The sequence below is a fragment of the Dinoponera quadriceps genome, unplaced genomic scaffold, assembly GCF_001313825.1.
Source record: "Dinoponera quadriceps isolate SergipeBrazil2010 unplaced genomic scaffold, ASM131382v1 scaffold37, whole genome shotgun sequence".
NCBI lineage: Eukaryota > Metazoa > Arthropoda > Insecta > Hymenoptera > Formicidae > Dinoponera > Dinoponera quadriceps.
Window position 1 is genome coordinate 764485 of NW_014554446.1, and position 15535 is coordinate 780019.

Genomic DNA, 15535 nt, shown 5'->3' on the forward strand with positions numbered 1-15535 from the left:
CCCCCCGAAATGCTCTCACCCGGATAGTCTCGTAGAGCCGCACGATGCTCGGGTGCTGCAGCATCGACAGCACCTTCGCCTCCCTCGTCAGATTCTTCATCACGTAGTCCTTGCCTTGCGCGACATCTATTATCTTAACCGCCACCTGAAACGAGAAGCGAGGTGATTCACGTGATTAATTAAACGCGTGTTTGATCGCGCAGGAAAGAGTATGAAGAGCATTGTTAGTGTTTGATGTACCGCATAATTTGGTTGACCGAGTAATTTTAGACGCAGGAAAGATCCGGAGACTGATCAATCAATTTCGCTCAACTCACAGCTGTAAAGCTGAGCTCATCTAAGCTGACTTGAGTCACCGACGCACAGTGACACAAATGAGATAAAACGCAGAAACGATACTAGAAGTCGACCTGCGTCATTAAATGGAACCCATTATCACGATAGTCTCATCATTCGCGCTGGATGTATAAATTGAAACCGAAATTCCGAGCTGCACGACGCCGGTAAAACACCGCTTAAATATCCCTCCGTTAGACCTCCACGAAATTAAGACGTAGCCGGCAGGTGAGTAAATAACCGACATATGGCGGCGAGAAAAAGTTTCACGTCAATACGGCGCACCTCCGCTTGAATAAACGCTTTATTCGCGCGCGGCTCCCCCTCCACTTCCCGCCGCCGCGCCGGGGTATTCCTTCCCGAACGAAAAATGCGCGAGTTTATCCTTGGGGCTTTTAGGGATCAATCGCTCCGCATTCTCTCCTCGAATTGCCAGCACGTCAAACACCTTCCATATGCTTTCTCGAGGAGCAACGAGGCCGTTTTTTTCCGCGGGCGAGGGTGAAGGTGGAACGAGAGCGAAAGCCGGGAGGTGGGAGGGGGAGTACAGGGAGGAAGGAAAGAGATGCCTTGGGACTCGAATATGCTAAGACAGCCGCGTGCGAGGCGAAGGGAGTGCGCCTTCACGGTCCCCTGTCCCTTTGATGTGCCGTAAAGGGCCGTAGGCGGTAATTCGCGCGAACCTAAGCGATTGAAATGGTGGACTTTGTCGCGCCCTTCGCATCGAGCGGTCGGTCCGCGAGGGCGCTCCAGCCAGGAGGGCAGGAGGAAACTGTAACGCCGAATTACATTAACTTGCGAAGGGACGCGCGCGCGCGCGTATGCGTGCCGAGTGCAAATTAACTCGCGAAAACTTGTACCGCCACCGGCGCGGCGAAGGTCTTACCACGCGCCCCCGTCCGAAGTCGGCGAGACACGGGTGGAAGGAACGCTGAACGAAAGAGACGGGAGGCGGCATATCATCCCCCGAATTTTCGAACACGAAGAATTACGCTATTCTCGAATTAGGGTAGCGTAAAGCGCCGATGCACTTAAGCGCCATTAGTACTTCCGCCACTTAATTGATATCCAAACTCGTATCTCTCTCTCTCTCTCTCTCTCTCTCTCCCTTTCTCTCTTTCGGAGGAAGAGAAACCACTGCGGAAACTTTCCACCGAAGGTCTGTTTCCGAGGGAGGTCGGAACGCGCGTCCTCGAGTTTCCAGGTTGCCCGGCAGTGGCGACGGTGGCGGCGGGTCGCATATCATTAGCGGCGTCGGTGGCGTCGGTGTTCTTTGATGTTCCTGCTTTCCGTAGCGCGATAGAGAGAGAGACGTGAACACAGATGAGACCGAGCGGGAGAACGGAAGGGAGGAGTAGAGGAAGAGGAGCGCCTGTTCCGGGACCGTTCGCGATACACGGAGCGTAAGAAAGAGACAGGGAGGGAGAGAGGGGAAGGGCGAGAACGCGCAAAGAGATAGAAAGAGAGAGAAGAGCGGGCTCTCTCTCGCGAGTTGAGGCTCAAGGTATGCCTGACAGCCCCCTCAAATGATTTGTGGCGCCCTTCGCCAGATACAAGATACTAATTCTTTGGGCGCTGTCAGTCGACCGGCTACCGCTCGCCACTGTCGACTCGCGCTCCCTTTCTCTCCCTCTCGTTTGCTTTCTCCTTTCCCTGCTATCTCTCTCTCTCTCTCTCTCTCTCCCTCTCTCTCTCCCTCTTGTTCCTCTTCGGAGCTTCTCTCTTGTCTTATCTCCGTTTGCATTATGTTACAACTCAGTCAACTGACGCGCCACTCTTCGTCTCGTCGTTCCACATTATGATCGTCACTTCTTGCTCTTTAAGCGCTGCAGCCCGGGGTATCGATCTTGGGAAGCAGAGGATAATGCGCGATAATGCATCAAAATTGTACGCGGGAGCGTTTCTAGAATGCTCGCGGCTGGTGGGACGCGAATAGCAATTACGAATTTTATAGGTACAAGCATTCTTACACGCTCTCCTCCTCCTCCTCCTTCTCTTCGTCTCGCTTGACCTCCTCTTTCTCTATTCTCTTTCTCCCGACTTATCTCGGTTTATATTCTGTTGCAGCGTCCGTCGGATTGATGTTCGGCTCTCCGTCTCGCCGCTTCTTCCGTCTGTCCGACCGTTCTGCAGCACGACGATTCCCCGGGAGTCGCTGATAATCGGTGAAGCGTCGAAATGGTACACATGTAAGTTGCATCTACGAACTGTCTTAGATACTACCACTTACTTCGATTCGATCTCTTTCCGCCTCTCCGTGACCCTTTTTCTCTCGTACCCCTTTATCTCGGTGTTCGTATTATGTTACAACTTGGTCAACTGACGCATCGCTTTTCATCTCATCACTCTACGTTGTGAGCTCACCGCTCGTCGTTGTAAACTTTCTAGACCGTCGTGACATGACGGATCGAATCGTAACCCAATATCGATAGTGGATGCGTTTTCAAGGTGGCGAAAGAATACAAGAGACACGCTTGTAAATTTTTTCACATCACAATTATACGAACTTTTTGCCGTTCGGATGGAATTGAAATGAAGGCACGGTAAATGCGAGAGAGCTGGTTAAAATAGAGAAATCAAACCGTGGACGAGGCGAATCCGCGGTGGCGGAAAAATCAGACTTGGCGCATGAATTCCTCGAGACGCGCCGGTCTGGATTCGCCGGCGAGTCGCGAAAACGCCGTGAGGACCGCTGGAAGCGCGGTTTATATCGGCCAGTGCTACGCAGAATCTTCTTTGAAGCTGCGGCGAAACGGGGTCGTCGAGAGGCCGCGTAGGGAACGCGAATAAAGTAGTTCTATTTGCGCGGGCGGGAGAACCGGGAAAAGCAGTCGCGCGCCGTAATAATGTTTGCGAAAGCCACATTAAGGTATCCATTTTAGAGATCGCTTACTAACGAATGTTTCTGCGTGGGTTGAGATATACGAGCGAGGGCCGCGGCTAAACCGCGCGCGGCCCGACCTGTCAAGGTCTCCTGCGGAGGATACAGGCGCGCGTACATCGCGCCAACACACTCGCAACTTGCGACGTGCACACGCACGCACGTATGCACGCACATTTGCGCGACCCAGGGCCTATACGCCGATACGCGTCGAGCCGGGATGCGAGATTGTCGCTACAAGCCACACGTTATACAGCCAACCGCGCGCGTGATGCTCGACTCCCTCCGAGATCGTAATCGAGCGAAGCAGCTCGATAGCCGGCACTTGAAAAAAATCCCTTGCTTCTTCAACTTCAGATAAATCGGAGGCTGTCGCGAGTGATGTACCTACGCCGGGTAAAATGATATTATACGAGTAACCGATTCTTCGCGCTCTAGCGAGACTAGTCCTCCCTATTTTCACCGGATTTTCGGTACACCGCTATAGGACCCTTTGAGTAGATACGACATATTATGCATAGTTGACATTGCCTGTGTATAGAAGCGAACTATCGTATTTTACGCGTAAACGTCCAATCCTGATTAACAGTTTCGTTAGTTTGATTCGTAGCGAGGAAGAGGCACGGAGAGCGATACGAGTCTATGCATGCGGCTTGTAATCCCGTTCTTTGGCGCGCGACGAACGGTAGACTCTTCGCAGCGAAGGGACGTGCGGGGAAATCGCGCGAGAGAAATTACTCCGGCGACCGCGAGCACGGGGATGATGACAGGGTCGAGACATGACCGGGCGGGTGGGTGTCGTCCATCGGCCGTTATCATAAACGAGCTGCCAATCGACCGAGTCCGCCGCGGCCGGTATATATCGGAGCGGTAGCAGCCGGACTGCTCTTATAACTCTCGCGCAATTGGAGGGCCGTAATTCGAAGCGAATAATTGACCGAATGGCGCGGCCGGTGGCGGCGTTTCAGAGGTTTACGGCCAGTGGCACGACCTCAATTTCGCTCCGGCAATCACTGCCCGCCCCGCCGAAAAGCCCATGAGCGCGGGTGCGCGAGGGCTCTTCCGACGTCATTCTGGCCCAAATCCAAACCATCGATCGCCAACCGCGAACGGCCGGCGATCAACGGACGGTGCGGTCCGTCGTTAATACGAGGCCCGATGGACGGGTGGGTCGTGACGATTCCCAGAAAATTAGCCGCGTTAGCGCGGCCGTCTCTGTCGCGCTGGTCTTCGCGAGAGCACACGAGGAACCTTGAACGGTGACATTAATAGCGTCAAAATTCGAGGAGAGCACAAACGAATCTGGTTCTCCACTTTTCAGAGATTCAAATTTACCTGAAAAAAAAAGTGATAGTCGCGCGTTTGCCGGTTGGATATTATTTTTAGTAAAATATACCGGCTATTGCGTGAACAAAAAATCAGACTTTTGCCCGAGTGTCGAAAAGCTGTGCAGTTCATCCAGTGTGAGCTTCAGTAGGTTCATAGATCGATCAATTCGGCTAGAAAGCGCGTGGCCTCAGTTTCACGAGCTGATGTACGCTTTTTAATCCGCGCCCGCTCGCGCACACGGGGCAGTCGGGTGTTAATCTAATCGGGATAGATCGAACCCGTCCATTTCCATTGGACGCGCACGTGTACGTTTAATATCCGGCCATTCGTCTGTTAAACTACGGGGCTCGCGAGCTCACGTCGGGACGGGGCTCCGAAATTAAAAACCCGTTCGCACGGTGCGACGGCTACGAAAAGCTCTATCCGGGCGTGATGCATCTACCTAGCAACCTGGCTACCCACCTACCATATCTGCGTACCTACCTACCTACCTTCCTTCCTACCTACGCCCCAGACCTACGTGTTCTCTCTCGCCGACTCGGGGGAGGCGGAGGAAGCTGAATCGCTATTAGCCGCACCCGGGGATCCCCGTTACGCTTCGTCGGTTCCACCTGCCTTAGTACAGGCGCAAAAAAATACGGAGAGTGTATCCTGGACAAAAAGGAGAGAAAAAAAGGGAAGGAAGAAATACCGGGGCGCCTAGCGTCCCATCCTCCCCCCTCGCTCGACCAACCCCGTGCCTCCGCAACGGGTGGCATTGTGTATCCCGACGAAACGTCGAGCAGATAATCACCCCGGGGCTGAAATCGCGGACGACTGTATTTTCAAGACGCGACTCATTGAATGGGAGGGAGAGAGAGAGTGAGAGTCCTTTTCACCGGCACGGTGCGACTCGCTTGTCTACGTCGGGGTTGCTCCGCGTGTAAACAGGGTCGGCTCTAATCCTGCTCGGGTTTCGCGCCGCTCTACGAATACGCTGTAGAATATCGGAGTGTTATTTCTGCTTTATCGCTTCGATAACACGGGAGACGGATTAATTGTAAAAAAAAAGAAAAGGAAAATCGAGTCTCGTGAATGCTCCGCAATTGGACAGTCTGCAACGTCATTTTCTCTATTACGCCGCGTGTGCTCAATCAAACGCGAGTCTGCAGTTTGCTGATGCAGGAAATTCGGGTATCGTTAAATCCACGCGTAAGATTTCGCATCTTTATCCGTGGAACGTCGGTTCCTTTCAACGCGGCTTTAAGGCCGACGCCTCTTTCGCTCGAAGTTTAAAGGCGAATACCGGGCGAAGGGGGAAGGCACGGTAGATTTAATTACGTGGCCGATTGTAAATTTAAGAATTCACACGGTGCGGGCCGGCCGGAGAAGTGCGAGTCGCGGCGAGAAGGCGCGGAAAAGAAGACGACGAAGAGAACGAAGAAGAGCAGCGGCAGGAGGGGCAGGGGAGCGGAGGGGGAGGAGGAGGAGGAGGAGGTAGACGAAGGTGAATATAAAGAACCAAAGTGGTTCCGACCAGTAAGAGGGCATCGGCACGACGGTTAAATTCATTAGGCCGACATCGCAATGGCGCGGACGACGATTCTGCACGGAATATCAATGAATTCGTGGGCACGGCGGACTCGGGTGTACCGGCCGACGAGCGCGACACATACGGTATTTAGGGTCCGAGCGGCCGGCGCACATAAATCGAGAGATGCCCGATAAAACGGTCGAAAAAATACGAGTTGCACCCAGAATAAATAACGCACGGGGGATGCTGCGGTCAAACGTGGGGGTTATGAATTACTGCTTATAAAAGACGCGCCGCGGGGTGACTGAGGAGATCGGCAAGCAGGCGGCGGGCAAGGAGGACAGGAGAGAGGAAGGGAGGCGAAGAAGGAAAAGCGTCTAAAGTATATAGGGGTACCCACCCCTTCGGATTTTCGGGAACGAAATTCACTCGTCGGAGACGCCAATCGAGGCGGAAATTTACTTTCCCTCCCTCGATGGCGTCCACCTCCGAGTTTTTCTCTTTCTTGTGCTCTCCCCGCAGTCGACCCACTTTCTGGACGCACTTGCGTCCGTGTGTTCGTTCGTGCCACCCTTGCACACACGTGCGCGACGCTAAACCCGCCGACTCTCCGGTTGACATGCGCGGGAAAAGTACGCTGAGGGCGCCGGTGAACGATCGCGCTTCTTCTGCCCAGGGCTTCGCGGGGCGGGAGGGTGGACGTTTTTCAAAGTCTGCAGCGGACAATACTGCTCGAAAATTTGAAGATCGATACGTGTGTCATGACGTCTTTCGCTTTCCGAATTTCTTCGACTGTAGTTCCAATGGAAGAAAAATCAATTTTCACTCGCCTTGAGTGAGAATTTCCTTCCGAGAAATTCAAAAAACTGCTTATTATTTAATTAGCCTCGCACAGCTCCTTGTGCTATACGCGGCGAATGCATCAGCTGTCCGAATGTTGCTAAATTGGACAAAATATGAAAAGAAAAAGACAGAAAGAGAGAGACGAGTGTTCGCTTCTGGGAATTTAGCCTCAGGTAGCACACGCAACTCCCCTGTTATGGTTCTACGCGGTGTGTATCTTTTAACTCGACTGGGAGGGCTCGAAACCGGCCCTGGGTATGGCCTGAGTGTGAATGCCGGATAAATCGGTGGCCGTGAATAGCGCTCGTGTACCGTGAAGAATGGTGTCTCCTTTTTGTCGACGGGGAGGGTGCGCGATTGTCGCCGCCAACGAGAGACGCATTGTCGCTAACGTCTCTGTTCTCGAGGATGTAACGAACGGATCGATGCTCTAGACACGGTAAACAGTTTGAAGACTAGATCGGGTCCCACGGCATAACTGTTCGTCGTCACGAGAAGCTCGTGAGGAAAATCCGGGATCGGGGAGGCGATGTGTGATAGTCACGAATAAATCACGAAAGCGTAATAAATCCGGGCGTCGGAATCGTCGATACATGTATATACATCGTCCTCGAAATCGGCTTCGATCTCCCGCGGACTCGCACGGGAAACTTTCGACGCGCCAAGGCGTGCGCGTGATGCACGGAAACGCTGACGCGGCCGAAACATGACCCTAATCTATACCCGGGGTCCGAGGGTTCCCGCATTAGAGCGGGGAATTCGTCTTATTGCCAGAGGCACCCAGGAACCATGAACACTTACCAGACACGCGTCGTTTCGGAGTACTCGACTTCGATTTATCACCGCAGCCTGCCTTGGAAAACTCGAACTTGGCTGGCTGTTCACACGAATGAACGTCTCCGAGTAACTATCGTATTATTGATACTATATTTTTGAAGGCTCGGAAAAAACTGTTTTTCCCCTATTTTTCCGGATTTTTTCGGCTTCATATATTATTTCCTCATTCTTATCCTATCGAAGAAATTTGCCGAAAAATGGGAAAAAAACAATCTTTTTTTCTAAGCCTTCAAAACTATATCGCGTTATTTATAATATTCATGCGTTTGTCGAGGAGGAAGTCTTTATTATTTAATTAAGCATCATAGTTGATAATTGACAGACTATAGCTCAACAATTATAGTCTCATCACTCTCCGTTCGTCAATCAAGGTTGAACGTAAAATCAAAAACTCTGACGCGGGAGACGCGGAAAATGAGAAGGGAACGCGCTCTACTTCGTTTTTCGGCGTGGTATAGAAAATTAAAGATGACTGTTCGCCACGTGGATTCGCGGGAAGGATATTCGACGGCGACGAGTCAGACCGATACCGCGAAATACACTTTCGATGAGAATCGGATTTCCCGCCGGGCGCATGGAAGGAACCTAATCCGGTACAACATTTTCCCAGACGGCAAATCTGATTTGCTGCCTTTCCGGGGCCTGCCGCGCCCCACCGTCGAAAATCCTCTTTCCGGGGTGTATACGCGTGGTCCCTTTAGTTTAAAAGAGAGAGAGAGCGGGAGAGAGGGGTGAGAGGGGGAGGGAAAGAGGGCGAGAGAGAAAAAAATCGTTTCTGGCTCTGACGTTTTTTATTCGAAACGCAGATCGACAGGCAGCGACGCAATAAGAAGGTGCGCAGCTGAGTGCGCCACCGTAAAACAGGATGAAACGTGCCGAGACACTGTACCGGGACGGCGGATAGGGTGGAATATGAGAATTAAACTGGAAACCCCGCGCGACTTGCGTGTCAATTTTTCCGATATACCGAGAGAAATCGGCTTTCGCCGATCCTCGCGTATGCGATAAGTAGATAAAAATCGGTCGGGTCACGACACACCGGTGTCACGGGTCGACGCTCGTATTTTCGAGTACCTTTCATCACTTCGATACGGTTTCGGAATAGGAAACTGTGATAACTACGATGCCGCGGATATTTTCGACGTTAAAAACAACGATAGAACGCGGAACGACTAGAGAGAGGATATATTCGGCGAGATGTTAAGAAAATAGTTCGAGTCGGTCTGCCGGCCATGTAAAAACGAAGAGCATTGTTTTCGGCGCGGAAATGCGAAAATGCATGCCGCCGGTGTGCGAGAGCGCGTCGAACAACATCGATCGTTCCTCCGCACTCGCAACGCTGAAAAATCATACCGAAACATGTTTTCCGACAACAAAAAAGACCGCCCGTCTGCCTGCTCATTCACCCCACCGTCCGTCCAATTTTCCTGATCAATTTCCGGGCAATCAGCTAAGTGCCTTCATGCTCGTCGCGCGGATGCACATGCGCCCTACACGCCACGTAGGCACGTAGGTATCGGTATCGACGCATACGCCAGTGCGTTTAACACAAAGAGAGAGAGAGAGAGAGAGAGAAGGAGAGGAAGAGTGGGAGGGGGAGGGAGAGAGACACAGAAAGAAAAAGAGCGCGAGAGAGACAGGCGGGCTTTTGCGCGGGCTTGTTTATTTTACCTTTTACCCTCGTTAAGCCTCGGGAAGCCTTTGAAAGGCCGTGAGGGGTCGGACGAGCTCTGTAGGTACTTTGAAAAATGGGGATCAACGCTCAGCCGACACGATAATAACTTCGGGTTGTTGCACCCAAATTTACCTCGCTCGGGTGTACCACGGACGTACGCTGATGTAAATATCGTGAATAGAGAGAGAGAGAGAACGCGCGCGCGTTGAATACCGCGTGTGAGAGATCGGCAGTAGCGTCATGTGTGCGTGCGCTGTGTGTCGAATCGTATATGCATGCGTAAGAAGTCACGGCGATACCGCACGGTTATACACGATACTTCGTCCGAGACATACCTTGATCGGTTGAAAAAATCCATCGAGGTGGATTCGCGAATCTGTGATCTCTCTCCTCTCTCCAAGGGGCGCATTTGGATCTGTTAAATATACCCGACTCGTCCAGAGACGCGCGTACAATTAGAGGATCATCGTTCGTTCAATTATCGCTCGTGGCCGTGGCGGTCGAAACGTCCCCGGTTGCAAAATCGCGCGTGTTAACGAGGTGACGAATGGAAGGGGGCGGATAGTGTCGCGACATAGGGTCACGAATGCGATATATTACGGAAGCGTGGAAATCTACTCCCGATTGTATCGAATTGAATCACCGGGGACTCCTCCCACGTCCCCCCCCCCCCCCNAGCGGTTTCCCCGGGCCATCTCGGATACTTAGCACCCCCTTTTGAAATTTGTCGTTTCTCTCGTCGTAACTAAGAAACTCGAGCGGCATTTGTCAGGGGAGGGGCGGGGACGGCGTTTCGTACGGAAAAAGGACGCTCCTCGATTAAGCGAAACACGCTGAGTGCTAGATGGAATTAAATCGTCCGGGGGCCGTCCCTGCGGCGCTCGCGACAAAGCGGCAAAAACAAAACGAATGGTGCTCTCTCCTTCTCCGCGCGGTGATGAATTAAAATGTAAAGGCTCTGGTTTGATTTATTATACTAACGCTCCGGTATCCGTTCGGATCTGACGCTATCCGATTATTCGGGTAGCGTATGAATGTGACGCTTCAAATCCGTACCCGAAGTCGGAGTCGAATCCGAATCTAAAATTCCTGGCGGAGTCGACCAAACATGATAGCGATAATTTAGATCTCTCTCGAATATTTAACAATCTTACGTGAGCAGATGTTAACTCATCTTAACTTACGAACTGTCGAGACGCGTAATTTCCGCGATGACAGCCGTTCGCGACAATTGCGAATCGAAGTAAGCAACGACATACATCGAAATTTCGAAACAGCCGATCAGTATTGCGGAAAGAAGGCTTCTGAATCCACATGTCGATTTTGAGTATAGATCCGAATCCCGACTCTGGTCTGAACTTGTATATAGATTATCGGGATTACACACACACCCGAATAATGCGGATTTGAGTGATCGGATCGGAACCGATCTCGGATATCCGGATAATCAGATATCCGAATACTTGGGAGCCCTAATTTACATCGTCGAATCGTCAGGCGAGATAGCTAGCGAAGGCGGAGATATCCGTAGCTTCATTGACATGGCGAAAGAGACACCTCGAGACGCCGCTCCTCGGGTAGGAGACGTCAGTCTTACTTTGTGAACGCGCTCGTGCGAGCGACACTGTGCTCGTGTGTCGTGCGTATATATTTTCCGGATAGATTTATAACGCCGACGCGTTCGAGTAAATCTGACACGTGTCTTCGACGATCGCGCGAGACGGACTCGCATCCTGAATCACGGATGCGGAAAATAATGCACGTGTTTTCCCATGAGTCGTCGACTCGCCACGCCACCGTCGCCACCGAACACACTTGAACGCGCCAATTTAGGCCTCGCCCCGGCGGCCGGGGGCGTGCGGGAGGGAGGGGGAGGGCGCCGGGATGAAATTTTTCTCTTTTAATTCGTGCTACCTCGTCGTCATCTCTGTCACGTAGTCCCCACATACCTAATGGTCCGAATTTTCCGTGACATCGTAGATTACGGGAGAAGGGTGACTTTTATTACGAGACACGGACGTAACGAAACCGGCCGACCACTTGACTATTCCACTCACGGATCGCCCTTGATATTATCAAATCCCGGTTCTCGCAGGAGCGGCCAGAGGGTGGGCGGCGGAACTGGAAGGACGGGGGGAACAGGGACAGAGCGCGTGGGGGTGTGGTAAATTAATCCGGGAGTTTTAATTTTAACAGACGCCGTTTTCTCGCGCTCGCTCGCTCGCTACACTTTCCCCAGCGAGCGATTTGTTATTTTAGATGGTCGCCTAGTCCGCGCTTACGATTTTACAGCCTATCAGAAGTCCCGGCGCACATGAAATACTTCCTACGAAATATCGCCGGTACACACACGTGCTGCGTTTACGACTTGCGTAACCGGCGAAAGTTCGCGCGATATCGTGCACGGCGAGGTATCAACGCGTCGAATCGCCGACCGCGATCGCGACCGATCTAGATCGTCATGCATCGTCGTCGGTGGATCGAAGTAACTGCGAAGAAACATAAAAGATGATTGACTCCCTGGCATAGAAAAAATTTACGCTTTATTCGTTGCAAATGTATTGTAAATGCTTTTATATAGTGAAAGTACGCGCGAAAACGAATTGGAGTATTGCTCGGTATGTGACGAAAACACTTCAAAATCGACTGTCAATTAACGTAAACATTTGCTCGATGCAGACATCTTGCAACGACGTATCGAATGTGTCAATGCTCCAATCAATAAAAACTCAAGGAACATCTTCATATTTTCTCAATCAAATTTAGAAGCCTAAAAAAACACAAGTTTGCAGAAACATTTGTGTATATTGGTCGAATTTTTCATTGAATATAGTTAAACGTATTCGTCGCGCATTCATCGCGTTCACATTTCCAATCGTATTTACACTTACGTAAGATCTATTCATACAGAATTGATCTCGAATCGAGTATCCAGAGCGTGCCGTTAAAATTACGAACGCCCGAAGATATCCCCGTGGAATAGCTTGCCATCGGACGAACTCATTTCGGCTGATTGAGATTTGCGACTTCGCGATACTTCGGAGCGGTCGGTCAATTAGTATTCCGCAGCGTCCGCCGTCGAAGCTTCTGTTATTTCGTGCGAGCCGTGGAAGGCCACGAGATAGGCAATCGTAACTGTGATCCGCGGGACGCGAGATACGGCGCGGTGAGACAAGATCGAGATCGACGTGGCTCACAAGCGAGGGAGAAAGAAGGGAGAACGACGCTTCTCAGGGAGAAGCGAAAGGACGCGCGGGACGGGGGCGAGAGGAAGAGGACCCCGGGTTTAGGAATACAGTTGGGCGCGGACGTGACGGCGATCGGGAGATATCTCGACGACCGTTTTTCTCCGGGCGGCGCGCGCTCTCTCGCCAGCTGGAAACGACATGGCGAATCGAACGTATGGACGGAGTTATTAGGACAAACGTGATAACGGCGTGTTTCGCGTATATGCAAAGGCCGAACTTGGTGCGCGAACCATACAACACCGTAGGCGAGGGTAAGCAGGAGGGGGGAGAACAACCCTCGTGCAAGGAATATCGCGATACGCGTATTTCTGGAAAGGAGAGAATCGATCGACGAATCGGCCGACACGCAGCCTGGCCCTGCGAATACAGGGCCGGCTTCGGTCATCGGCGAAGCATCCTTGTCGCGCGAGAAACGCGAGAGTTGCATTTCGAGTTGTCAACTTCCTCTATGTGAACTTGAATGTGTTCGTCGGTAATGAAGGTTTCATTTTTGAAACGCTTTCTTGTCCATATTTATCTGCAATATGGATAAATAATTAATATCGGAGATGACGAAGCAAAATTATATCCAAAGTCGAGTCACGGTCAGTAAGATGCGTTTAAATTAGCGATATGTGATTGATAGGACGCGATCAAAGTGCTAGTAGGAATAAAAGTCGGGGAAAGGTCCGTTTTGCGAGCGATGGTCGGAGAGTGGTTCACTTGAGGTGGCGGAGGATGCAAAATACCGGCCCTGGCCGTGTATCCTTCGTGTACTCTTAACGGACGTTAAAATCTCGTTAATGGTTTTGCTTCGTACGCGCGCCGCTCGGTCCGCGGAACTCTCTTCCCGCCGAGAGAGGCCGATCCTTTCTCTAATTGAAGAAAAACGCGAGATCGGACGAGATCGAGCCGTCCGTACGCGACGTCGTCGTAAGTTTGTGTCCGGCGTAAGAATTCGTAATCGCCGTCCGCGTCGACCGAGAGAGAAATAGTGAGACAGGAGAACTCGGGACGAGTGAGACGGAGGATACACGCGTAAAGGAAGGACCGAGCGTGTCCGAAGCATGCTTCTCCCTCTTTCCCTCGACATGTATTTCGATATTTCAATGCTTTAAATATCCAGAGGAGAAATGCTCCTTTTTTTTTGTAACCACAGGCAATCTGAGCAAGAGGCGAAACTCGGAGAGCACCGCGTGCATTATTCATCGTGAGAAGGGTTTATTTTTATTTATAATGAGAATTTCCCGCCACGGACCTTTATTTCTGTTCTTTACGGCGACCCGGCGGCATTTCGCGGGCACGCTCCACGAAAAATATTGAACCAGCAACTTAGGTATCAGCACGGTAACTTCGAGTTACCGCGATGTTCCGCGGTCTCCAGGTCCGAGGAAAATTTTCCCCTTTAGCGCTCGTATAAAAACATCTCACGCCCGCGAGTGCGAAGGTGAACGGCGGCTTTTACGAGAGATATTCGTTAGCGGCCGGGTTCTCTACACGGGTGGTCTATAAATCCACCGCTATCCGCCAACATCCGCCGCCCGTGCATTTGCGTCCGCGGAGACGGAGTTTCGCGACCGCAGACGCGTTTAATGAAGATAATCTGGCGGAGGATAATGCGAAATTATGCGCGCGCCGAGAACCTTACGCGCTCGCTCGCGCGGTTCGAGCCTCTCGCGTATGAAGTTTAAATTGATCGATATTATTTCGTCCGATAAAATAATTTCGTGTCATCCGCGAGAGAACGCCCACGCGGCACAACACGCGAATTCGTGAGAGGTTGGCGATATATCGCCGGTGAGAAGACAACACAATGGCTGTGCACAATCCGATGCATCTTCCTTCCTGTGTTTTCCTAGGAATTAATTACGACTGTGATACAGTTGTAATAAACATTTTAAAGATTACAGAGATTAGAGATCATTGAAATAAACAGAAGAGATAATTTATAATCAGATAATTATGTTACGGATAATGATTATAATTATAGCCTCGTAATTATACACACTGGGGAGAAAACAACAATTCCGTTGCTGTTGAACAGAATTTTTCCGCCGCCCGGATGAAAAACTCAGTTGCGGGAGCGGAAAGATTCCCGTCGGAGATTACCCGGTCAAACGCTCTCGGTTGTCTCAGCCGAGCTTTTAACGCAGCTGACGCGAATGTTCTCAGCCGCGGTGACACGGCGATATCATTTCTCGTCACCGACTTTTCACTCCCCGTCACTCCGAGTTCCCGTCCGATCTCCCCCCCCATTCAGTTGCGGGAACTGAGATTTTTCCCGTGTAGATGTAAGATAGTCGTGTCGGTCGCTGGCACCTCGGTATCTCAGGTAACGGAGAAAAAAAGGAGGAGAGAACGTCACGCAAAATGGTCTCTTTTCAGCTTTCGTTCCGACACGAAAGCTCGCGGCGCGCCCGACGACGTTGTCAGCCGCGACGACGAAATCCCCCGGCGTATCGCTCATTTACCCCCGCGGGGCTTATTAGCCGCCGTCGACTGTCTCTCCCGTAATGACACCGGAACAACGGCGCGGAAGGACGTTTTCTCTTTCAGAGCCGGCCCGTAATACGGTGTCGCGCGCGATATACCCTGCATGTGTGCACGCTGGCTTTTTTTCTCGCGGCGGATAATACGAATCTCGCACGCACGCACCCGGGCACGCACGATCGCCGCCGCCGTCGGCCTCTCTCTCTCTCTCTCTCGCATAAACCGCGTATACGTGTATTCGGGAGTGCCGGCCGTGACGGATGAGCGCGGCCGGGCTTCGGACAGGGCGCCGTGCCGGGGCTCCCTCGGGAGCCCGCGCGAGATTGATGCGTTATGGGAGGCGATCGCAACGCAACCCATGCATCGCCAATGACGGCCGGCCTCGTCTCTCGCGCGCTTTGCCT

The 15535-nt window shown here is 51.8% G+C and overlaps 1 protein-coding gene across 1 annotated transcript in view; it reads right to left on the reverse strand.

The window, feature by feature from the left end:
* Window positions 1-15535, reverse strand: part of LOC106748945 (MAP/microtubule affinity-regulating kinase 3-like) — a 76311-nt gene that overhangs the window by 44027 nt on the left and 16749 nt on the right. The window contains exon 2 of the mRNA XM_014627905.1: window positions 20-145. Coding sequence (XP_014483391.1) covers window positions 20-100 — 81 coding nt within the window. The 5' untranslated portion in view covers window positions 101-145. The remainder of the gene's footprint in view (window positions 1-19; window positions 146-15535) is intronic.